Below are 24,814 nucleotides of genomic sequence, written 5' to 3'. Positions count from 1 at the left end.
CCATTAGTAGAAAAACACAATATAAACAAAGCATACGACGATGAAGCGGGCAGAGAGCGATGACGAACACGTTCCTTCACACCCGCGGCCGAAAGCAAAAGTGATTTGTCGCGCGGGACAAGCAGTTAACTACCGTTCTCCCCTTGTTCGAAGCTTACGACCGTTCCAGCTGCCGCTAGCTACTTCCTATTGTTAAAGGACCGATGGTTTGTATTACGTATCGGAACAAATGATGGGTTGTCTCAAATTGGCATCCACTTCCTCCCCCTTGTTGGAGGAAGTGGTGGATATTTACTCCTATCCCTACTGAAAGGGATAGGATGGTGCTCTATTGAGTAGCTCACCTGCATCTCGTCCTTACCCAGCAGGGTGACGACCGTGTCCCTCTACCCAGAGGTAGAGGAAAGAAAAAGATGGGAAGAGGAGCCAGTCACACTCTCATTCCTCATCCATTCTTACGGTCACACCAGACTCGATGCTGTTCAGCCTGCGAGGGTCTGGGTTAACTACACAACGTGTTGAGCAACCACCACGGTTCCCAAGGAAAAAGATCCAAGGAACTGTGGGCAATATCCTGAAGGTAGAAGGAGGTGCATGCGGTCCGGTTGGACCAGGCGCCTGCCTTCATTACCTGCGCCACGGAGAAGTTCTTGCGGAACGCGAGAGAATGATGAAGAGGCGTCCACACTCATCCTGGGTGTCGAGTTTCTTCAGACAGCTCCGTCGCGCCTTCACAGGACAAAGCAGCATAGCCTTCGTATCGGAGGCGGTGAAGTCCATTAGGGAGGGTATTGTGAAGGACTCGAACCAATCGTCAGTTACCGAAGGGTTCTGAGTCTTCGCTACGAAGATCGGTACGAAATCGAGCGTCACAAATCCCCATCCCTTTGTGCTTGACTTCTCAAGAGAAGTCATGCAGTTACCTAAGACGAAAAGAAGGGAATAGTCGTATGACCTATCCCTCTTCTCGACTTTGGTTATGTACAGTACTCATACTGACAAGCTATTAAGACGAAGTAATGATTGCTCTGGAACAACCGAACTAAGTCCACAGCATAGTTCGTAACTGACGTCGGGCGCTCTGACAGCTGCCGACTGACTGGTTCGGAATCAGTAGAGGCAAGTTGTCCAAGCATCCGGGTAAGTCACGTGACCTTCGCCCTTTCAAAAGAGTTATGCTGAGAGACCACACAAATAAATATTTGTTAGTCACCGATGCCGGACGGCGCGGCGATGATTCTCTTAATGCATAAGCTCAAAAGGCGAAAGTCAATTGCCTTCAAAAGACCGAGGTCCCTGATGGCAAGAAAATCTCATAGACGTTGAATCTCAGCTTAAGGAGAAACAAACACTATGTGACGTTGAAGACGAAGGTAGGCAATGAATGCAACCTACGTCTTCCAGCTGAATCGAGAGAAGGAATCTCAAGATTCTAAACCTGTGCTTACAAATGACTGAAAACGCTAACCGCCATTCATTGCTGTCCGTTGTGCAATGAAAGCGGGGCGTTCTTCAGTAATGAAACACAGGGGGGGGAGAGCCGCCTGAAGAACTGCTTCTCATGGGCTGAACGTTTGGAAGTAGAGCTGGCAGGTGTGGGAGTAGGCGATGTCTTTCAATACTCTGCTAATCCGGGGTGAACAATGAACAATTGCACACCTCCGAATACAAGATATTTTGAGGACAAACTCAGATTCCGCAAAAATCATTCGCATTATCGAGATACGATGCAGCAAGAGACTATTACAGAATTCTGTTACCGTGCGGTAAACAGAAAGATGAGAGTCGAATAGATATCTCTGTTTAAAATTCTCGCAATACCGAAGACGATGAATACTAGCGTCACAGCAGTAGATGGTCATTCACGTATGCGAGAATCCCCGTTAATCAGAGACTTAAGTCCGTGATTGTTGGGCAGAGATACGGTTGGTATTCAATCAAAGCAGGTGAGAAAGACATAACCAACCGTCAATCTCAAAGCGGCAGCTGGTACTGAAATGCCTCGGGCAATTCAATACGCAGTAGCTGTCGCTGACTCGTCATCCTGAGTTGCCAAGTAATCCTTTCCACGAAGGAATGCGTTCGGCTAGAACCACCGAGCATAAAAAGATATGCTCGAGCAATGACAATTTGTCGAAAATTGCATTTTTCCTAACTATACAAACCTGAGGTCCTTTAACAATAGGAAGTAGCTAGCGGCAGCTGGAACGGTCGTAAGCTTCGAACAAGGGGAGAACGGTAGTTAACTGCTTGTCCGACAGTCGCGCGCCGCGCGACTGGGAGGTAAACAAATCACTTTTGCTTTTGGCCCATGCAAAATACGCAGAGTGAGGGGTGGCATGAGGAGGGACTATATGTAAAGGACCTCAGGTTTGTATAGTTAGGAAAAATGCAATTTTCGACAAATTGTCATTTGTTCCGATACGTAATACAAACCATCGGTCCTTTAACAATAGGAAGACTCACTTCTTGGTGGGAGGAATCTGAGTCTTTTGATGAACAGACTGGTGTTCGTCCATCCCTGGAATGCCTCCCTGGTCGTAAGAGCGAGGGAGGGATCCAAGCCTCTGTCCGATTGATCGGGGTGTGCACCGCAGGATCAATGGTCAGACCTCTGGGCCGAGTACTAAGAGAGAGGCAAGCGTATCTCTTCGTACCAGCAAGCAAGAACTTGTTCCTGTTTGCAAGAGGCAACATAAAGTATGGGTTGTCTCAAGCTGGCATCCACTTCCTTCCCCATTGTTGGAGGAAGTGGTGGATATACGCTCCTATCCCTAGTGAAAGGGATAGGATGGGGCTCTGTTGAGTAGCTCACCTGCATCTTGTCCTTATCCAGCAGGGTGACGACCGTGTCCCTCTAAACCACAGGTAGAGGGGAAGAAAAGAGGGAAGGGAAGGGAGCCAGTCACACTCTCATTCACTCATCCATTCTTACGGTCACACCAGGACTCGATGCTGTTCAGCCTGCGAGGGTCTGGGTTCGCTACACAACGTGTTGAGCAGCCACCACGGGTCCCAAGGAAAAAGATCCAAGGACCTGTGGGCAATATCCCGAAGGTAGAAGGAAGGGCATGTGGTCTGGTTGGACCAGACCCCTGCCTTCAGTACCTGCGCCACGGAGAAGTTCTTGCGGACAAGGCAGCATCTCCTTCGCATCGAAGGCGGTGAAGTCCATTAGGGAGGGGATTGTGAACGACTCGAACCAATCGTCAGGGACCGAAGGGTTCTGAGTCTTCGCTACGAAGTTCGGTACGAAATCGAGCGTCACGGATCCCATCCCCTGGATGCTTGACTTCGCAGGAGAAGTCATGCAGTTCCTCAGAGGAAAAAGAAGGAAATAGTCCGCATGACCTTCTCTACTTCGGTGATGTCCAGTACCCATACTGGTCTGTCCGTTTGCCACGAAGTCTCTCGCATCCTCCTATCCCCATGCAGCGAAGTTCTCGGTAGTGGATAGGACACCGACACTCCATGGTGGGTGTCAATGGTATGGGGTACTGTGACAAGCTATTAAAACGAAGTAATGATTGCTCTGTAACAACCGAACTAACGTCAACAGCGTAGTTCGTAACTGACTCGGCCGCTCTGACAGCTGCCGACTGAGTCTGACTGCGTTCGGTAGGAGGCAAGTTGTCAAAGCATCCGAGTAAGTCACGTGACCTTCGCCTTTAAAGGGTTATGCCGAGAGACCAAACAAATAATGTATTTGTTTGTCACCAATGCCGGACAGCGAGGTGAGATTCTCTTAAGGCATGTGCCCAACAGGCGAAAGTCAATTGCCTTCTAGAGACCGAGGTCCCTGAAGGCAAAACATCTCATGGTTGTTGAATCTCAGCTAAGGAGAAACAACACTATGTACCGTTGAAGACGAAGGTAGATATTGAATGCAACCTACGTCTTCACAGACGAAATCGAGAGAAGGATTCTCAAGATTCATAACCTGTGCTTACAAATGACTGAAAACGCTAACCGCTATTTCATTGCTGTCCGGTGAGAAGTCGTAGTTGCAATGAAAGCGGGGCGTTCTTCAGTAATGAAACACAGGGGAAAGCCGCCTGAAGAACTGCTTATCATGGGCTGAACATTTGGAAGTAGAGCTGTCAGTCGGAGAGTAGGCGATGTCTTCTGACACATCTCGTAATTCGGGTTGAACAATGAACAATTGTACACCTACGAATACGAGATATTTTGAAGACAAACTCAGATGTCTGCAAAATCATTCGCATTATCGCAGTGCGATGCAGCGGGAGACTTGTACAGACTTCTGTTACCGTGCGGTAAACAGAAAGATGAAAGAGTCCAAGAGATATCTCTGTTGAAAATTCTCGCAATGTCGAAGGCGATGGAATCTAGCTTCACAGCAGTAGATGGTCCTTCATTATTGCGAGAATCCCCATTAATCAGAGACCTAAGTCCATGATTGTTGGGCAGAGATACGGTTCGGTAGTCAATCAAACCAGGGAGAGAGAGACATAACTGACCGTTGCATCTCGGAGGCCCAGCTGATACTGAGCTGCTGTCAGGCAGTTCAATACGCAGTAGTTGAGCCTGAGCTCTCGCCGACTCGTCATCCTGAGTTGCCATGTAATCCATTATTCCATGAAGGAATGCGTTCGGCTAGAACTACCGAGCATAAAAGATATGCTCGAGCAATTAATATTTAGGCGAAACGAATTTCGGTAAATATAAAAGTTGAAATGGTGTTGTCGTGACAAAACCATAAGTATATAAAATTGAAACTGAAACTCCTGGGAGGTTGCAGGCAACCCCGAGTTGCAGTTCAATTAGAATACTTCTCTTCTAAGTCGCAATCCGTAGATAAACTAGGATATGCGCCTACCCCTCGGACAATTCAACTGCTTAGTAGAATCATGTCGCGAGGTTAATATACGTAGTATATTTGTAGGATTCTGAACAACGATCTCCATCCTAAATCTTTCCTTCAAGACAAAATAAGGATTGGAGATCGACCACCTTCGATCTCTATCAAGAGTGAAGGAGAAGTCTTCCTCGAAGGAAGCTTCAATGGTGAACAGAATACTAGACGATAGTTCAAGCCAACTGGATATTCCCGTCCGATCTTCTCTATTCCAGGTTGGTCGCCTACTGTAAGATAGTTTCTTTCAGCAGCAGTCTTCTTCCCAATGCTAGAAATTCCCGGAATTCGAGCATAGGCGAGGTTCCCGATTATCATGTATCATCGATTCTCGTCTCGCTCACTTTAGACCGTGGTCTCGCCTAAGTGTTTGGAGATCGTAAAAAACTCGAACACTCTGAATGCACTAGAAATTCCTTAGAATTCTAAGCAGTCTGCGAAACCCCCACCGAATTCGTCAAACGATATCGGCTGGTGGTCCTCCCCATTCGATTCCCGTAGAACTCGAGAATGGGGCAGGATCCCTCCTCAACGACCGGGGCTTACGTCAGTAGGACCCGAAGGTCCCCCCGGTAGCGCAGTCCCGAACGTGGGATCCTACAGAGAAAATCTCTGTAGGATCCCTCCCCTTTCCCTCGTAGCCGTAAGGAGAGAGGGAATGGGGGAGGAAATTGGATACTCGCTCGCCTTCCCAGTGGAACTAGCAGTTGGAGAAGAATAGGAGCAGCCATCGCCTTGCGGCGATGGTCTCTCAGAGTCTGGGAAACGTATCGTCAGGAGAAAACGTTTTCCCGCGGAGGGTTACGAACTCTCACTGTAGGTAACGGGTCTGCCGCCACTGTGAACGTCGTCTGGGTGGGGCTGATCGACACCTGACAGGGGAGAGCCGATACCGTCCTCCGACTCATTCCAGTCCTCGTCGAGGTCGAAACCTCTCAGGATGGACCGAAGGAGTATTTAAATACGGTGTCCGAAGACACTAGAAACGCCGCTGTCGCAGTAGAGGAGGTGGAAGTAGCTTGATCGACCGGCCAGAAACTGAGCGAGCCTTCTTGTCCGGAGTGAGAGACTCTGGTTCGAGACAGAATCGGCAAGCTCCGATCGCGGCAGACCCACCGTCGGTTTGGGTTCCCTCTCGGGCCCCAAAAACGACTCGAGCAGAGACGTGGGCTCTGCTGGTGGGAGCTGCAATCCTTCTGCAAGGTCATTATGCTGACGAATCAGCTTAATGACTTCTGCAATTTCCTCTGTATCTCGGGAGTACCGCGTCTTGCGGAGTAGGACCGTCCAGGTCCTTCCAACAAGAACAGATCCCGAGATACTCCCTCCTTACGAAGGAGGAATTAGCGGCAGGACCCCTGACGGTCGCCTCCAGCTACTTGCACGTATGTCCTGGTCGGTCCTAGAACCAGTGCCTGTCCATACGGCGTCATAGCGATCGCGAGCGGCGCACCTCCTCTGCGATCACTCATAGGTACCTCGCTCCTCCCGGTGTAGCCCGAGGAGGTTGAAGGTACAGGAGAGGCAGACCTGACGCCCCCCCCCCTAGCTCGCTGGCAGGACCAGCGTGCTTGGAGGGCTGCTGCTGATCGTCAACCCGCGGTGGCGATCGAGCAGCAGGCCTAGCCTTGCCGCTCGCCTCCTGGGGCGAGAGGCTCGGCTGAGAACGTCGACGCTGATCTCTAGCGTCCAGGCGAGCTGTTGCTGGTTACCATCTCTTCGCCCGGAATCCCGATGGGAGCGGTCGTCAGGTGACCTGCTAGGTTCGCTGTGCGTGAGACCGGCGTGCGTCCTCTCGGCGCGTCGAGCCGCTGGTACCAGCCGTGGCTGGTACCGACGGCCGCGGGGACCCCTTCCTCGCCTCAACTCGTGGCTGGTCAGCGACCGTCACGTCAACCCGAGCAGCCAGCTGGTCGCTGCGAGAGCGTCCACTGGCCTGACGAGAGTCGTCTGCACGACTCTCGCCAGTCTTCTGCTCCGCGCTTCGGTCTTGACGGCGAGCGAGCTCGGGCGTCAAGACTTTGGCTGGACGGTCTCACTCGGTACTTCTCGCTAACGAGAAGCCGAGGCGGATCCTGGTTTAGCGGCAGAACCGCTAGAACCAGGCGAGGAAGTGCCAGCCGAAGCTGGTACTCCTCTGGTCCCCGTCTTCTTCTCCTTGGTAGAAGAAAAGACGGGCCCTGTTCCCGAGGGAGCAGGAGGACCAGCGAAGAGCTCCCCGAATCGCCGGAGCGAGACGGGCCCTTAGAAGGTCCCGAAGGAGCCTTCTTATGGGGGGAAAACCCGGGTTACCAGCTGGTCGCTGCAAGAGCGGCCGCTGGCCTGGCAAGATCACCTGAGCGTCTCTCACCAGCCTTCTGCTCCGTGCCGCGTCTTGGCGCCGAGCGAACTCTGGCGCCGAAACTTGGCTGCACGGTCTCCGAGGGAGAACGTACACTCGGGATCTCTCGCGAACGAGAGACCGAGCCGGAACCTGGCGTAGCGGATCGCCGCTAGCACCAGGCGAGGAAGTACCAGAGCTAACCGATACTCCTCCTTGGTCCCCGTCTATCTCTTCCTTACGGAAGGGGAGACGGGCCCCGCTCCCGAAGGAGCAGGAGGACCAGCAGAAGGACCCCCCGTCCACGAGGTGGGAGGGACGGGCCCTTAGAAGTCCCACCCGAAGGAGACTTCTTAGGGGGGAAGGCAGCCTTCTTCTTCTTCGGCTTCTTAGAAGTCGAAGGGGAAGCTTCTTAGGGGGGAAGGGCAGCCTTCTTCTTCTTCGGCTTCTTAGAGTCGAAGGGGAAAGGAGCAGCAGACGATGAAGACGAAGATGACACGCTTCCTTCTTCTCCTCCTTCTCGTCAGCTCACGCAGGACAGTCGTCAGGTCCTCCATCCAGGCCAAGAGCCGGGGGGCTATTGCCGAAGCAACACGGCCCGCTGCACCTGTCCGGAAGGACCTGGGACTGGGGAAGACACACCGTGGGCGGACCAGCATGGACAGGCACAGGAACCAGGAGCGACAGGAACAGCAACCAGCTCAGGAGCGGCAGGAACAGCGGCAGCGGTAGACCCAGAAGGGACAGCCAAGCCAACAGCGGGAATCACATCAGCGGCAGGTACGGCAGGCCCAGCGATCGCCTCGTAGAATCATCCGGCAGCCAGCGGAACCTGGGTCCTGGCGCCCGGTCCCGGGGCGAGCTGCTGGAACAGCGGAAGTCTGGGGCAGGCAACACGAAGAAAACAGGCGGCGGCGGCAACCCCACCTCGGTACGGCTGCGGCCCTAGTAGCGGCAGACGGCGTCATCGCACAGCATGGGGAGTGTAGACCAGGAGAGAGCAGCTAAGCGGCCGTGGTAGTAGTGGAGACCGCCCAGACCTCGCTAGACGCTGCAGCGCCCGTGGATGCTAGGCACGCCCTGCCTCCGCGGTGGTCCATACCTGTCCAAGGTCGTCTCCCACGGATGTAGCACCTGCGGTAACATAGATAGATTAGTAAGAGGGGTTCCCTCACGCACGGGGGGAAGACATGCCCACCCCGAACGCAAGGAAGACCCCAAATACAAAATACAACAAAGAAGCCTGAGCGGGGGGCAGGAAGGAAGAACGAAGAATCGGATACCAAGGAGTCGCGGGAGAGCTTTCCGACGACTTCCTGGCAGACCTTCGCTTCCCCACCCCCGCACAGCAGTGAAAAGTAATATGAAAATGAAACAGAATACTGCCCTTGCGATTCACTTCATAGAACTTAAAGGGAAAAAAGATCAACTTCCCGGGTAAGAACGGAAACTTGATCCAATAATATGATGCTATCATAAAATATATATGAAAATGTAAACAGAATGCATCTGCACTTGCGATTTCATTTCACATAAAAAAAAAAACGTAAGGATCAATTCCCGGTAAGAACGAAAATTGATCCAAATTAAATTCATGCAAATAAATAAATGAAAATGAAAAGAATATTGCAATTGCGAATCCACTTTCATTGCATTCTATTATACAAAATTAAAAGGCTCGTGCCGAGCGCAAACACACTCTCGTAACGAACGCACGGGCAAACATATAATGAAAAGAGTACTTACATTTTTCAATTACACATTTCCGCCCAAAATACATGACTCGGCGCGAGCGCGCCCGCACCCTCGCACCGAGGCATAATTCAAGGGTTCAATTCATGAAAAGAGAGGAAATCGCCAGCATCTACGGCGATAACTCCATGTTGGTTCATAATTAAGTAATGAAAATGAAACAGTGTACTTACAGTTTTCATTTTCAAGTCAAACAAACCCACTAGTAGAAACACAATATAAACAAAGCATACGACGTGAAGCGGGCGAGAGCGATGACGAACACGTCCTTCACACCCGCGGCCGAAAGCAAAAGTGATTTGTTTACCTCCCAGTCCGCGCGGCGCGCGACTGTCGACAAGCAGTTAACTACCGTTCTCCCCTTGTTCGAAGCTTACGACCGTTCCAGCTGCCGCTAGCTACTTCCTATTGTTAAAGGACCGATGGTTTGTATTACGTATCGGAACAAATACATGACTCGGCGCGAGCGCGCCGCACCTCGTCACCGAGACCATAATTCAAGGGTTCATTCATGAAAGAGAGGAAATCGCCGCATCTACGGCGATAACTCCATGTTGGTTCATAATTAAGTAATGAAAATGAAAACAGTGTACTTACAGTTTCATTTCAAGTCAAACAAACCATTAGTAGAAAACACAATATAAACAAAGCATACGACGATGAAGCGGGCAGAGAGCGATGACGAACACGTCCTTCACACCCGCGGCCGAAAGCAAAAGTGATTTGTTTACCTCCCAGTCGCCGCGCCGACAAGCAGTTAACTACCGTTCTCCCCTTGTTCGAAGCTTACGACCGTTTCCAGCTGCCGCTAGCTACTTCCTATTTTGTTAAAGGACCGATGGTTTGTATTACGTATCGGAACAAATTATATTTATGCGAAACGAATTTCGGTAAATATAAAAGCTTAATGGTGTTGTTGTACAACAACCATAAGTATATAAAATTGAAACTGGAAACTCCTGGGAGGTTGCAGGCAACCCGAGTTGCAGTTCAATTAGAATACTTTTCGTCTAAGTCGCAATCCGTAGAATAACCCAGGATATGCGCCTACCCCTCGGACCATTCAACTGCTTAGCAGAATCATGTCGCGAGGTTAATATACGTAGTATATTTGTAGGATTCTGAACAACGATCTCCATCCTAAATTCTTTCCTTCAAGAAAACATAAGGATTGGAGATCGACCACCTTCGGTCTCTAGGGGCAAGAGAGTAAAGAGAGTGAAGAAGTCTTCCTCGAAGGAAAGCTTCAATGGTGAACAGAATACTAAGAACGATAGTTCAAGCCAACCTGGATTATTCCCGTCCGTTCTTCTCTATTCCAGGTTGGTCGCCTACTGTGAGATAGTCTTTTCTTTCAGCAGCAGTCTTCTTCCTAATGCTAGAAATTCCAGGAATTCGAGCATAGGCGAGGTTCCGATTATCGTGTAACATATCGGGGATTCTCGTCTCGCTCACTTTGGACCGTGGTCTCGCCTAAGTGTTTGGAGATCGTAAGAAACTCTAACACTATGAATGTGCTAGAAACTTCCGTAGAATTCTAAGCAGTCTGCGAAACCCCACCGAATTCGTCAAACGATATCGGCTGGTGGTCCTCTCGATTCCCGTAGAAAACGAGAATGGGGGCAGGATCCCTCCTCAACGACCGGGGCTTACGTCAGGTAGCGCAGTCCCCAACGTGGGATCCTACAGAGAAATCTCTGTAGGATCTCTGTAGGATCCTTCCCCTTTCCCTCGTAGCCGTAAGGAGAGAGGGAATGGGGGAGGAATTGGATACTCGCTCGCCTTCCCAGTGGAACTAGCAGTTTGGAGAAGAGTAGGAGCAGCCATCGCCGCAATCAGAGTCTGGGAAAAACGTATCGTCAGGAGAAAAACGTTTTCCCGAGGAGGGTTACGAACTCTCACTGTAGGTAAGGGTCTTGCCGCCACTGTGAACGTCGTCTGGGTGGGGCTGATCGACACCTGACAGAGAGAAGCCGATACCGTCCTCCGACTCATTCCAGTCCTCGTCGAGGTCGAAACCTCTCAGGAGGACGAAGGAGTATTTAAATACGGTGTCCGAAGACACGTAGAAACGCCGCTGTCGCAGTAGAGGAGGTGGGGAAGTAGCTTGATCGACCGGCCAGAACTGAGAGAGCCTTCTTGTCCGGAGACGAGAGACTCTGGTTCAGAAACAGAATCAGCAAGCTCCCGATCGCGGCAAAACCCACCGTCGGTTTGGGTTCCCTCTCTGGGCCCCAAAACGACTCGAGCAGAGACATGGCTCTGCTGGTGGGAGCGGCGATCCTTCCCCCAGGTCGTTGTGCTGACGAATCAGTGCAATAAACCTGGGTAAAGTTACTCTGAATCTCGGAAGTTACAGCGTCTTGAGGAGTAGGACCGTTCCAGTCCCTCCAACAAGAGCAGCTCCCAGGACCCTCCTCCTTCAGAAGAAGGACCGCAACAGATCCCTGACGGTTGCCTCCAATCACTTGCGCATACGTCCTGGTTGGTCCTAAGACCAACCTGGCACGTCGGCGTCGTGACGGGATCGTGAGCGGCGCATCTCTCACGATCACTCCTATATACCTCGCTCTTCCTGGCGTATGCCGAGGAAGTGAAGGTATCGGAGAGACAGAACTGACGCTACCCCCTCCCCCCCTGACGGTCCGCCTCCAATCACTTGCGCGTACGTCCTGGTTGGTCCTAAGACCATACGTGGCACGTGCGGCGTCGTGACGGGATCGTGAGCGGCGCACCTCTCACGATCATCCTAGCTACCTCGCTCTTCCCGGTGTAGCCCGAGGAAGTTGAAGGTAGTGGAGAGACAGACCTGACCGCTCCCCACCCCCCCCCGCTCCGCTGGCAGGACCAGCGTACGTGGGGGGCTGCAGCCGATCACCAACCCGCGGTGGGGATCGATCTGCAGGCCTGGCCGTGCCGCTCACCTGTGGCGAGCGGCTCGACTGAGCACGTCGACCCCGGTCCGTTGCGTCAGACGAGCTGCTGCTGGTCACCGTAATCCGCCCGCCCGGTCCCTGTGGGAGCGGCGGTCAGGTGACCTGCAGAGCTCGCTTTCGCCGTGAGACCGGTGAGCGTCCTCGCGGCACGTCAAACCGCTGGTACCAGCCGAGGCTGGTACCGTCGGTCGAGGGGACCTGGGGACCTCTTCCCAGCCTCAACCCGTGGCCGGTCAGAGACCGTCACGTCCACCCGACGAGGTACCGGCTGGTCGCTGCGAGAGCGCCGCTGGCCTGGCGAGAGTCCACCTGAGCGGCTCTCGACAGTCTTCTGCTCCGTGCCTCGGTCCATGACGCTGAGCGAACTCAGGCGTCTTAACTTGGCTGCTACACGGTCACCCGAAGGAGATCGTACACTCGGAACTTCTCGGCGGACGAGAAACCGAGCCGGTACCCATGGCTTAGCAGCAGAGCTGCCAAGACCAGGCGAGGGTGTACCAGCGGTAGCCAGCACACCCTTGGTCCCCGTCTTCTTCTTCTTCTCAGAAGGGGAGACGGGCCCCGTTCCCGAAGGAACAGGAGGACCAGCAGAAGAACCCCCCCGTCACACCGGAGTGTGACGAGCCCTTCGAAGTTCCCGAAGGAGTCTTCTTAGGGGGAATATAACAAAAACCCGGTTACCAGCTGGTCGCTGCGAGAGCGGGCCGCTGGCCTGGCGAGAGTCACCTGAGCGGTTCTCGCCAGCCTTCTGCTCCGTGCCGTGGTCTTGGCGCCGAGCGACCTCTGGCGCCGAAACTTTGCTGCACGGTTCTCCGAGGGAGAGCGTACACTCGGGATCTCCTGCGAACGAGAGACCGAGCCCAGAACCTGGCGTAGCGGCATCGCCGCTAGCACCAGGCGAGGAAGTACCAGAGCTAACCGATACTCCTCTGGTCCCCGTCTATCTCTTCCTTACGGAAGGAGACGGGCCCCGCTCCCGAAGGAGCAGGAGACCAGCAGAAGGACCCCCCGTCCCACCGAGGTGGGACGGGGCCCTTAGAAGTTCCCGAAGGAGACTTCTTAGGGGGGGAGGCAGCTTCTTCTTCTTCGGCTTATGGGCCTTAGAAGTCGAAGGGGAAGAGGCAGCAACAGACGAAGACGAAGATGACACCTTCCTCTTCTTCGTCAGCTCACGCAGGACAGTCGTTCAGGTCCTCCATCCAGGCCGGAGTCGGGCCTATTGCCGAAGCAACACGGCCCGACTGCACCTGTCCGGAAGGACCTGGGACTGGGGAAGACACACCATGGGCAGGACCAGCATGGACAGGCGCAGGAACCAGGAGCGACAGGAACAGCAACCAGCTCAGGAGCGGCAGGAAAAAAAAAAAACAGCGGAGCGGTAAACACAGAAGGGACAGCCAAGCCAGTAGCGGGAACCACATCAGCGACAGGTACGGCAGGCCCAGCCATCGCCTCGTAGAATCATCGGCAGCCAGCGTGGTACTGGCGGCCGGTCCCAGGGGCGAGCTGCTGGAACAGCGGAAGTCTGGGGCAGGCAACACGAAGAAAACACAGGCGGCGGCATACCCCCTCCTCGGTACGGCGCGACCGGCCCTGAGAAGCGGCTAGACGGCGTCAACCGACACAGCATGGGGAGTGTTAGCCAGCGGGGGGAAGCAGCATAAGCGGCCGTGAAGGTTGTAGTGGAGACCACTCCAAGGTCACCGCCCCAGACCTCGCTAGACGCTGCAGCAGATCGTGGATGCTAGGCACGCCTGCAGCCGCAGTGGCCCATACCTGTCCAAGGTCGTCTCCCACGGATGTAGCACCTGCGGTTAGCACAGACAGATTAGTAAGAGGGGTTCCCTCACGCATCGGGGGGGGAGACATGCCCCACCCGAACGGAGGAAGACGGCCCCAAAAACAAAATACGAGGAAGCTGAGCGGGGGGGGGGCAGGAAAGAAGACGAAGAATCGGATACCAAGGGATCGCGGGAGAGCTTTCCGACGACTTCCTGGCAGACCTTCGCTTCCCCTACCCCCGCACAGCGTGAAAAGTAATATGAAAATGAAACAGAATACTGCACTTGCGATTCACTTCATAGAACTTAAGGGGGAAAAATCAATTCCCGGTAAGAGCGGAACTTGATCCATAATAATATGATGCTAACATAAATATATATGAAAATGAACAATACTGCACTTGCTATTTTCACTTTCACAGCAATAAATCGTAAGGATTAATTCCCGGGTAAGAGCGGAAATTGATCCAAAATTAAATTTGATGCAATTAATAATTGAAAATGAAAAGAAAACTGCATTGCGAATCCACTTTCATTGCATTCTATTCATACAAAATAAGAGGCTCTTGCCGAGTGCAATCAAGCTCTCGGCAACGAACGCACAGGGCAAAAATTATAATGAAAAGAGTACTTACATCTTTCAATTACACACTTTCGCCCAAAATACATGACTCGGCGCGAGTGCGCCCCGCCCTCGGCACCGAGACACAATTCAAGGGTTCAATTCAATGAAAAGAGCGGAAATCGCCGTCTCTACGGCGATAGCTCCATGTTGATTCATAATTAAGTAATGAAAATGAAAACAGTGTACTTACAGTTTCATTTTCAAGTCAAACAAACCATTAGTAGAAAACCCAATATAAACAAAGCATACGACGATGAAGCGGGCAGAGAGCGATGACGACGTCCTTCACACCCGCGGCCGAAAGCAAAAGTGATTCTTCACCTCCTCCCGTCTCGGCGCGCGGCGCGCGCACGATCGGACAAAGCAGTTAACTACCATCTCTCCCCTTGTTCGAAGCTTACGACCGTCCCAGCTGCCGCTAGTTACCTTCCTATTGTTAAAGGACCGAGGGTTTGTATTACGTATCGAACAAATATTCGTTATTGAAAAATAATCTATTCTGACTCAAATTTAAGTAATTATTTTTTTGAATTAGAACGTTCTTTTAAGTCCTGTACTATGACGTCACGACATCTTGACTTTTCGTACCTATTGTAAATAATTGCTTTACTCAACTTTCTTGCATAACAGTTTACCAGTTATTCATGCAGATTATCAGCTTTTCATGCAATTGGTATACTGTAATCGTAATGCGCATATATATCTTTATTATTTACTTTTTGGATATATGAAGATGTTTTACTGCCGGATTATCGCCGTAGTGTGACGCAATCGTTTTTCGGTCCCTGCGCCTCTGTTTTCGCACCATAAGAAATTATGGGGCCGAATTTGCAATGACCAGAAAGTCGTTAAAAGAGGAAAGTTAGTAACCATTGAGGGGCATATGTTTTGATTGAGAAAAATACAAATTTATTCAATAGCTAGCTGTAAAAAAATACTTGATTACAAAAAACTTGATTGACACTAAGCAGCATACCTACTATGGGTTTCAGAGACAGTGCAAGCACGTTTTTGGGCAATACCTATTTCTGTAACGAACACTCGTATCAGAACGAGATTTCGCTATAGTGCATTACACCCAGTGCCATAATTTATAAGAGTATCGTGAATCACTAATCGTAAAGAATAACGACACTTGTCCTTGTACCAAGAGACAAAAACTCCATTTTGCAGAAATGGATACGAACACGCGTATAAAGCTCCACCTACCCTCTCCCCACCCCCTCCACCGCCACCCCTTTCCTTCTTCGTTCCTTCGCCTTCCTTTCTCTCTCTCTCTCTCTCTCTCTCTCTGATGCCATTCGGTATGTGTTGACCCTCCAAACTGGGTATAAGACTACACACAAAACGTTGAAATATGATATTGTTATAATACAATAAAGTTTCATACATACTTACCTGGCAGATATATACATAGCTAAGACTCCGTCGTCCTCGACAGAAATTCAAATTTCGCGCCACTCGCTACAGGTAGGTCAGGTGATCTACCGGGGGGCCCCGCCTGCCCTGGGCGGCAGGACTAGGAACCATTCCGTTTTTCTACTCATATATTTTCTCTTCCACCTCTCCTTGCGGGGAGGCTGGGTGGGCCCTAATCGTATATATCTGCCAGGTAAGTATGTATGAAACTTTATTGTATTATAACAATATCATTTTCATACAATCAACTTACCTGTCAGATATATACATAGCTGATTGGCACCCTTCGGTGGAGGGTAAGAGACAGCTACTACTAGAATAGACAGGTAAACAACATCTGTTGTAGGTATAAATTAAAAACCAATTGGTTTCCTACCTGATAGGTGGTAGACTTCGTGGGTGTTTTGTTTTCCCCCCCGTAGTCTGCATCACCTCAAGAAACTTAGCGAGATATGTGATCTATGGCCAAGAATTCTTGTGGGTCTGCCGAAGGGGTCTTATCCACTTACTCGGCAGAGCCTGAAAGGACTTTGTCATGGGTCTGATCCACTTACATGACAACACACCTTATTAAGGAGCAAACAATCAATCCCGACCACCTGATCCTAACCACCATGTTAGTATTAAAAATTGCTCAGAGTTATCCCCAACTCTTCGCAACAACCGTAACTCAAACCACAATGCACAAGCACACAATAATTTAAAAAAAAAAAAAAAAATTTTTCTATTACAAGATATCACAAGAGTTCCTTACTGAACTGAAGTGACTGGCCGCTTGTGCGACAACTGCACTTGTTCAGCAGAAAGTCTAGAACATATCTTATATTTAAGGATTGTTGTAAGCTCCTGTACCCAGGATTGTGCCCGCAGACACAAAAGGACCTAATGAAAAACATTTTTCATAGGTCACACGCACGTCCTTCAAATAGTGAGCCGCAAAAACACAGAATTACATCTCCAATATGTCGCTTCCAAGATATTCTTCAGCGACATATTTCTCTGAAAAGAGAGAGACGTTGCCACTGCTCTCACTTCATGAGCTCTTACTCTCAGGAGTTTTAAGGAATCGTCCGTGCAAGCCTTATGAGCGTCCATAATTACGTTCCTGACAAAAAAGGCTAATGCATTCTTAGACATAGGTCTTGATGGATCCTTCACTGAGCACCACAGGCCTTGTCTAGAACCTCCCAACTGTTCCTTTTTCTTTAAGTAAAACTTTAATGCCCTTACTGGCAAAGAGACCTCTCCGTTCCCTGCCGACGAGACCCGATAATCCTTTTACTTCGAAGTTTCTCGCCAGGGGTTCGAAGGATTTTCATTCTTCGCTAAGAATAATTCCTTGAAGGAACAGATGGCTGAATCTATATTGAACCCGACTTTGTCACTAGGCGTGCAGTTCGCTAACCCTTTTTGCCGTTGCCAGTGACAAAAGGAATAAACATTTTCTCGTTATATCACGAAAACGAGGCCAAATGTAGGGGTTTCAAATCTCTCTGAAGCTAAGAACTTCAGCACTCGTCTAGATTCCAGTTAGGGGGAGAAGTCATTCTAGACTTCTTGGTCTCAAACGACCTAATCAGATCATGCAGATCCTTATTGTTTCCCAAATCTAGGCCTCTATTCCTAAAGACGGCCGATAGCATACTTCTATAGCCCTTTATCGTGGCTACGGAGAGCTGCGATTCTTCCCTCAGAAATAACAGAAAATCAGCTATTTCTGTTTACAGAGGTACTGGAGGAGACAACTTCTTTGACTTACACCACCTTCTAAAAACTTCCCACTTGGATTGGTAAACCCGGATAGTGGAAGTTCCTCTGGGCTCTAGCGATCGAGCTTGCTGCTTTACTAGAAAAGCCTCTCGCTCTGACAAGTCTTTCGATAGTCGAAAGGCAGTCAGAGCGAGAGCGGGAGGTTTTGATGAAACCTCTCGAAGTGTGGCTGTCTGAGAAGATCCCTCCTTTGTGGAAGGGATCTGGGGAAGTCTACTATCCACTCCAGTACCTCTGGAAACCATTCTTGAGCTGGCCAAAAGGGGGCTATCAGGGTCATTCTTGTCCCCTTTGAAGTCACAAACTTCCTGAGTACTTGTCCTAGAATCTTGAATGGGGGGAATGCGTAAACGTCTACCTGAGACCAATCTAGTAGGAAGGCGTCTACTGCTAGAGCTCTGGGATCTTCTACTACTGAACAGAAGACTTCCAGTCTCCTCGAGAGGAACGTGTGCAAGGTCGACATGAGGAGTTCCCCAAAGAGACCAGAGCTTGAGGCAAACTTCTGAGTGGGAGGGTCCACTCGGTATGACGGACCTGGTTCCTCCTGCTCAGCCTGTCCGCTCGTACGTTCCTTACTCCCTGAACGAACCTCGTCAAGAGCGAGATGTTTCCTTTGGGATGTCACACAGCAGTTCTCTTGTGAGTTCGTAAAGGGCATACGAGTGAGTACCCTCCTTGCTTCCGAATGTATGCCATGAGCGGTTGTATTGTCCGCATTCACTTGTACTATTTTGTTGCATACTAGCGGTTCGAAGCTCTTTAGAGCTAGGTGTACAGCTAGCAGTTCTTTGCAGTTTATGTGCCGAGGACACTTGAAGAGCATTCCAAGTTGCCTGACACTTCTCTCTTTCCCAAAGTTGCTCCCCAACCTTTTTCCGACGCGTCGGAAAACAATACAAGGTTTGGGCTCTGTATTTCCAGGGAAGTACCTTTGTTTTCCCTCAGTGGGAGTAACCACCATTCTAGATGTCGTTTTATCAGATCTGGAATGGGAAAGAAGTCCGAGAGGAGTCCTGTCTTCATGTTCCACGAACTTCTGAGGAAGAACTGAAGAGGACGGAGATGAAGTCTTCCTAGATGAAAGAACTGCTCGAACGAGGAAAGGGTCCCTAACAGGGCTCAACCATTCCTCGCCGAAGTCCGTTCCTTCCTTAGGAAGAGAGAGACTTTTTCTAAACCTCTCGCTAGTCTCTCTTGAGAAGGAATACTCGAAAAGACCCCGAGAATCCATCCGAATCCCCAGATAGACCAAGTTCTGGCTGGGATCAGTTGGGACTTCTCGAGGTTCACGAGTAATCCTAAAGTCTTTATTAGGTTTTTAGTGTCACAGTCAGGTCCTCCAAACACTGTTCCTCTGACTTTGCTCTGATAAGTCAGTCGTCTAGGTATAGAGATATACTGATTCCTTCAGGTGAAGGTATCTCGCCACATTTTTCAAAAGGTTCGTGAAAACCTGAGGCGCCGTCGACAGGCCGAAGCACAAGGCTCTGAATTGGAAGATCCTTCCCCCCGTCATGAAACGGAGGTACTTCTTCGACGGAAGAGATGGATCGGACGTGAAAATAGGCGATCCTGGAGATCCAGAGACACCATCCAATCCCCCTGGCGAAGAGCCGCCAGGACTGAAGCAGAGGTTTCCATGGCGAACTTCTGTTTTTGAACAAACTTGTTCAGAGCGCTGACATCCAGAACTGGTCTCCATCCCCCCGAGGCTTTCGCAACCAAGAAAAGACGATTGTAAAACCCCGGGGAGCTTTGATCCAGCACAAGTTCTATAGCTCTCTTGTCCCACATCTGATCCACCATTTGTTGAAGAGTATCTTTCAACACAGGGTCCTTGTAATCGGCGGACAATTCCCTCGGAGTTTGACCGTCAGGGGAGGAATTGTCCAGGAAAGGATGATGATATCCCTTCTGAAAGAACCGACATCGACCAAGGGTCTGTGTCGATGTGAGTCCAGGCCTCCGCAAATCCCCGGAGCCTGCACCTACTGGTGTTTGGAGGAGCGCCACTTCACTTTCCCCTTTTAAAGGGGCGTAACGAGGCTCGACTCTCTTCTCGGTCGTTTTCCTTTTAGCGGAAACTCTAGTGGGAGGGCCACCACTCGAAAGGCCGAACAGGAGTAGACGCCACTTTCTTTTTCTCCCACCATCACTGGTCTCTTCTTCCTGGACGATTGCAGGAGAAGATCCTGAGTCGCTTTCTCCGTCAGAGATCGGGAAATATCCCTTCACCAACTGTGACGGGAAAAGAAAATCAGATCTAGGGGCGAATAACAAAGCTGCTCTTTGTGAATGCGACACTGCTTTCGTCAAGAAAGCGCTAAACACAGATCTCTTCTTCAAGAGACCTGCTCCAAATAATGGAAGAAACTTCCCCTGAGCCGTCTTGCACACCTTGTCAATACATGACAAAATTGCCAGGAGTACATCCGGTTCTAGCCCTTCAGGGGCATGAGCCTTCTTGGACATCACCCCAAGGACCAATCTAGAAAGTTAAAGACTTCTAGAATGTGAAATAGTCCCTTGAGGAGATGATCCAACTCTGAAAGTCCCAAAGTAATCTTAGCCGTGTGAAGGCTTATGTCTCCTGGATGCGTCTACCAGACTGGAAAAGTCAGCTTCAGCTGAAGCTGGGAGAGTGAGGACCCATATTCTCCCCAGTCTGGTACCAAATCCCTCTCTTGCCCGTAAGTCTAGGGGGAGGCATGCAAAAGACTGTCCTAACTAGCTCTTTCTTAGTTTAGCATCCAGTTATCCAGCGATTGCAGAGCTCTCTTCATAGAAATCGTCGGTCTCATCTTCAAGAAAAGCCGACGATTTCGGAGTCTTCGAGCATGAAAACAGTGAACGAGGCGAAGGAGGAGCGGCAGGGATCAATGCATCTCGTATTCCTGGAGAAGGAGAGCTGTCAAAAACTTTGTAGTTCGACAGTCCTTCTTTACCGTGAGACTCGTCCTCTGATTCCTCTTCCATAATCGGATCAGTAAGAGAGGCCACTTCCCGTTCCGGGTCTTCCTGTCCAACCACTCTCTCTACTGGAGACAAACTCCTAATAGGAGAGAGGCTAAGAGAGTGTATAGAGCTCCTATGCTTGACTGGCTCTTCGTACTTGGCTGGCTCCTCGCGCTTGGCTGGCGCCTCGCGCCTGGCTGATTCCTCGCGCTTGCTGGCGGCCTCGTCGCCCTGCAGGATTCCTCGCGCTTGGCTGGCGTCTCGCGCCTGACTGACTCTTTCGCGCTTGGCTGGCGCCTCGCGCCTGACTGGTGCCTCGCGCCTCTCCAAAGTCTCGCGCCTGACTGACGCTTCGTGCCTTGTTGAAGTTTCGCGTCTTCCTAGTGCCACATCCTTGCGTGACAGATGCTTGTCTGGAGCCTCACGCTTGGCTGAATGCTCACGCCTGGTTAATATCCTCGCGCTCGGCTGAAGTTGCTGATCTGGCAGACGTATCCCATCTGGGAGAATCCTCTGGTCTGTAATGCGTTTCTCGCTTGTCTGACTCTTTAACCTTAGAGGACGCTTCTCGTCTGTAGGACGGCCTCGCGCTTGCTGGCGCGACGCGCTTGCCTGGCGAATCAAAATCTTCCCACGAGTCTCTATCTGAGTTCTCAAAAGACTCACGTCTCACAGGAGCCTCACTCCTGGTGGAGAAGGAAGACGAGTCTTTCTTTGACCGGCAGTCTGACGTCTTTCTTACGAGGAGGATCCTTCGAAAGGACTCCTACTAAGGCGGACAGCTGTTTCCTGCACCGCCAAAAATGATCCTCTTGGACGCTTCTCCTGCGTCTTCTTGAACGGGAGAGGGAGGACCTCGAAGGCGTGTTGCCCCCATCATGGGAAGGCAAAACCCTCTTCGCCTTCTTGATAGAAGGAGGCGCTTCTTCCGAAAAGCGTTCTGGGCTTGAATCCAAAACAGGATCTCTCCAGTGCCTTTTCAGGGGCCTGGACAAGTCCGAATCCTTCCACCCTCGTTTAGGAGAGGGAGAAGCGGACGAAGAGAAGCACTCTCTGAGGACGCTTTTTTTTCGATAGCGGTCCTGCGCAGGCTGTCTATATACAGCACCTGCTGAGGGACGCCTGACCGGGGGTAATTCTCCACAACCTCCGTACGGCTTTCGACTTTCCTTCTCCTCTGGGCTTGGAGCTTGGAAGAGGTCTAGGCCTGGGAGCGTCGCAGAGACGGTCAGACGCCCCCTCCACAACACTGGGGACACTCACTTCACTAAAATCACTTTCACAGTCCTTACCTTTCATGGTAGCCATTTTTGATCTCATCCTGTGAAGCGTAGCCTTCAGATCAGCAATTTCCGATGCCGAATCTGAATGTACGGCCAGTGAGGGTCCTGATACAGAATCATCAATTAAGAGAAGAGTTAGAATTATCCAAAGGCTCAATAGGCCTTGTACTACTACCCCCCATCTTAGATGCAGCCCTTCTGAACTCTATCCCTTTCTAACTTCTTCAAGTAAGAAGTTAGATTCTTCCATTCCTCAACATTCAACCTCTCACACTCATGACAGGTGTTAGAAATAGAACAATCAAAACCCCTACATTTGCGACATACAGTGTGAGGATCAACCGAAGCTTTCGGTATCCTCACCTTGCAGCCTACATTCACACACATTCTCACACAAACACTTGAATCAGACATTCTGAAGAAAAATCAAAAAGCAAGTCCAAATCCAGGTCCACGGTAGCGAATGCCAAACAACGATCCAGGTACGTCACCAAAAGTCCACAATAAGATGATCAATTGCTTAGAAAAGCGAATTCCAGTCAAGAGGAGGCAGCAACGATGTTGATACCACCGCGACAGAAAATATATGATAGAAAACGGGAATGGTTCCTAGTCCTGCGCCCAGGGCAGGCCGGTAGATCACACCTGACCTACCTGTAGCGAGTGGCGCGAAATTTGAATTTCTGTCGAGGACGACGGAGTCTTAGCTATGTATATATCTGCCAGGTAAGTTGATTGTATGAAATGGAAGTATATATACATAAATATTAAAAGCAATTTTATACATTACTGCATTACTATGACAACTAGAATTCATGGAAACAGTTTATAATAATGAAACGGCGTATGTGTGAAGCCTCCACTAATGTGGCAACGATGATTTTGTCATTCTTAGCATGCAAACATTAAAGCATGCAAACATTAAAGGTTACATTTATTTCTGGCATACGGTTATTAAAGAAATTCAAATACTAATATACTCTGAAATCAATGAAAAGTGCTAGCAAAAACAAAAACAAAAAAATATGTATATAATTCACTTATCCGTAGTCGTTCCTCTATGGTTTTCGGCAGCCAGATGTACGAAAACGTTAGAAACATTTGATTGTATCTACTTTAGAAATATCTGTAATTTTTCGGGGTAATTTGGTTGCAAAAAAGGGATAATATACATGAATTAAATTAAAATTTTTAAATAACAAAGTAAATTTGAACTAAATAACGAGTAAAGTAAACAATTTAGGGAATAAAACTTTGCAGTTTCGTCGTCTGCTGTTCGTAACTGTGTTTGTGGCGCGCGCGCTTAGGAACCAGGAACAGCAACTGGTTTAAAGTGCAATGTGGAGTGAACTGAGACCAAAATGTGTATAATAACAATCAAATAAGCACTGTGGAGTTTCAGTTGTGATGGCAGTAAGGATAAATAAAAACCACCGATTACAAGGTAAGAATGAATTCAGTTCAAACCATGACCCCGGGAATAAAAAGTTTCATACTTTCAGTAATATAGGCAACAAAATGTTGTTTTATTGTGCTGATTACAACTGCAATCTTGAGTAAGATCAATAAACGTTACATACATACGCTAACATTGTTCAAATGATTGCTGGGAAGGCTGGGAAAGATGATTTTCGTCACTGATCAAAACCTGTACATCCCACGGTAGCCGCCATATTGGATTTCAAAACTGCCTTGAAAACATATTTTACGAAGAGCGTCACATGCTTATTTTAGTTCGTATGGGGCTTTCATATATCACATTATGTTGACGAAACTTCAATCTTTTGAATGGTATGCTTGGAGTTGTAATTGTATTCTTGTTTCACCATTTAAATATCAAGTGAATAAGACCTGAAAACCGTGATAAGGGTTGGTAGTCGCTGGTTTTTCCCCTATATATATATCTGACAGGTAAGTTTCATGAACAAATTATATTTTGAAGTCCAATATACTAGTATGTGACAATGTCTCAATCAAATTTTACCACTACTACCTATTCTAAAGGCAAGTGCACAGAAAAATCACTGCAACACCTAGTAATGTCATACCTAGCCTAATATTTTAAGTCATAGGCAAGTTGTAGGCTAAATTATGGATGCGGACAGGGAACCGTTTGACTGTGTTAAACACAGATTTTTGTCAAAATACACCTAGGCAAACTTGATAGCCTACTAGCTACTATAGGTAGTAGGTATTGTGTCAGCAAATCGTACCTACCTACTAAATGTAAACCCACACAACCAAAGATTCAGTATGTAAAACTAGTATGCTGTACAAATCTGGGTTAGGCTACGTAGCCTAAGCTACCTAGGTATACCTATAGAAGGGTAAAAAACCGCATGGTACAGGGGTGGACCATGTACGATCAATGTGTACAACCCAAGAAAAGTACATTGTACGCGTCCTGACATCGGAGATGGGCATCAGACGACTTGTTGTTGTTGGGGAGAAACAGAGCTAAAGACCTCTCCTCCGGTGTCACCAGGGACACGTTATACCTAATGTACTTTTCTTGGGGTTGTACGCATTGATCGTACATGGTCCACCCCTGTACCATGCAGTTTTTTACCCTATATAGTAGGTAGTACCTATATTATACTACCCTGTAGTAGCTACCTTAGCTACTAGCTACCTACTAGGTATAGCTAGCCTAGTACCTAGGTAAATGGTTAAGGTGCCCCTGACTTCAGTTTAGTTGGGACTTGGGAGTGCTTAGGTATTTCTGGCAAGGTTAAAGCATGCCTATGGTTCTAACACCGTTAGATGTCAATTCGGTAGAGACTGGGCCGTTTTGTAAAAATTTAAGACGGCTAGCTACCTACATAGCACCTTAGGTACCAGGGTACACCTGGCTAGACGTAAACCCATTCACCTAACTTAACACTTACCATGATCTTGGTTAAACCGTAAACTGTGAACTTTCTCTCTCACTGCCATGCTGTTATTTATAATCTGCATGAGCGATTTCGATGTGTCAACAAATATTCCTATGTCAAGAGTGCAATGACTTTCCGCCACTGGCAATTAAAATTGACGCACTTCGAAAGTTGCAGCAAGCTATGCGACCAAAAATCTGCGATGAATTATCTACCGC

General features: G+C 49.4%; 1 protein-coding gene across 1 annotated transcript in view; it reads right to left on the bottom strand.

The window, feature by feature from the left end:
- Window positions 1-24,804, bottom strand: part of LOC135219793 (WD repeat domain phosphoinositide-interacting protein 4-like) — a 169,176-nt gene extending 144,372 nt beyond the window's left edge. Inside the window, exon 1 of the mRNA XM_064256865.1 lies at window positions 24,609-24,804. Coding sequence (XP_064112935.1) covers window positions 24,609-24,678 — 70 coding nt within the window. The 5' untranslated portion in view covers window positions 24,679-24,804. The remainder of the gene's footprint in view (window positions 1-24,608) is intronic.
- Window positions 24,805-24,814: the final 10 nt, after the last annotated feature.

This window comes from Macrobrachium nipponense, chromosome 1 (genome assembly GCF_015104395.2).
Source record: "Macrobrachium nipponense isolate FS-2020 chromosome 1, ASM1510439v2, whole genome shotgun sequence".
Classification (NCBI taxonomy): Eukaryota; Metazoa; Arthropoda; class Malacostraca; order Decapoda; family Palaemonidae; genus Macrobrachium; species Macrobrachium nipponense.
The sequence above is the reverse complement of the archived record's forward strand: the minus strand, read 5'-3'. Positions and strand labels throughout refer to the sequence as shown.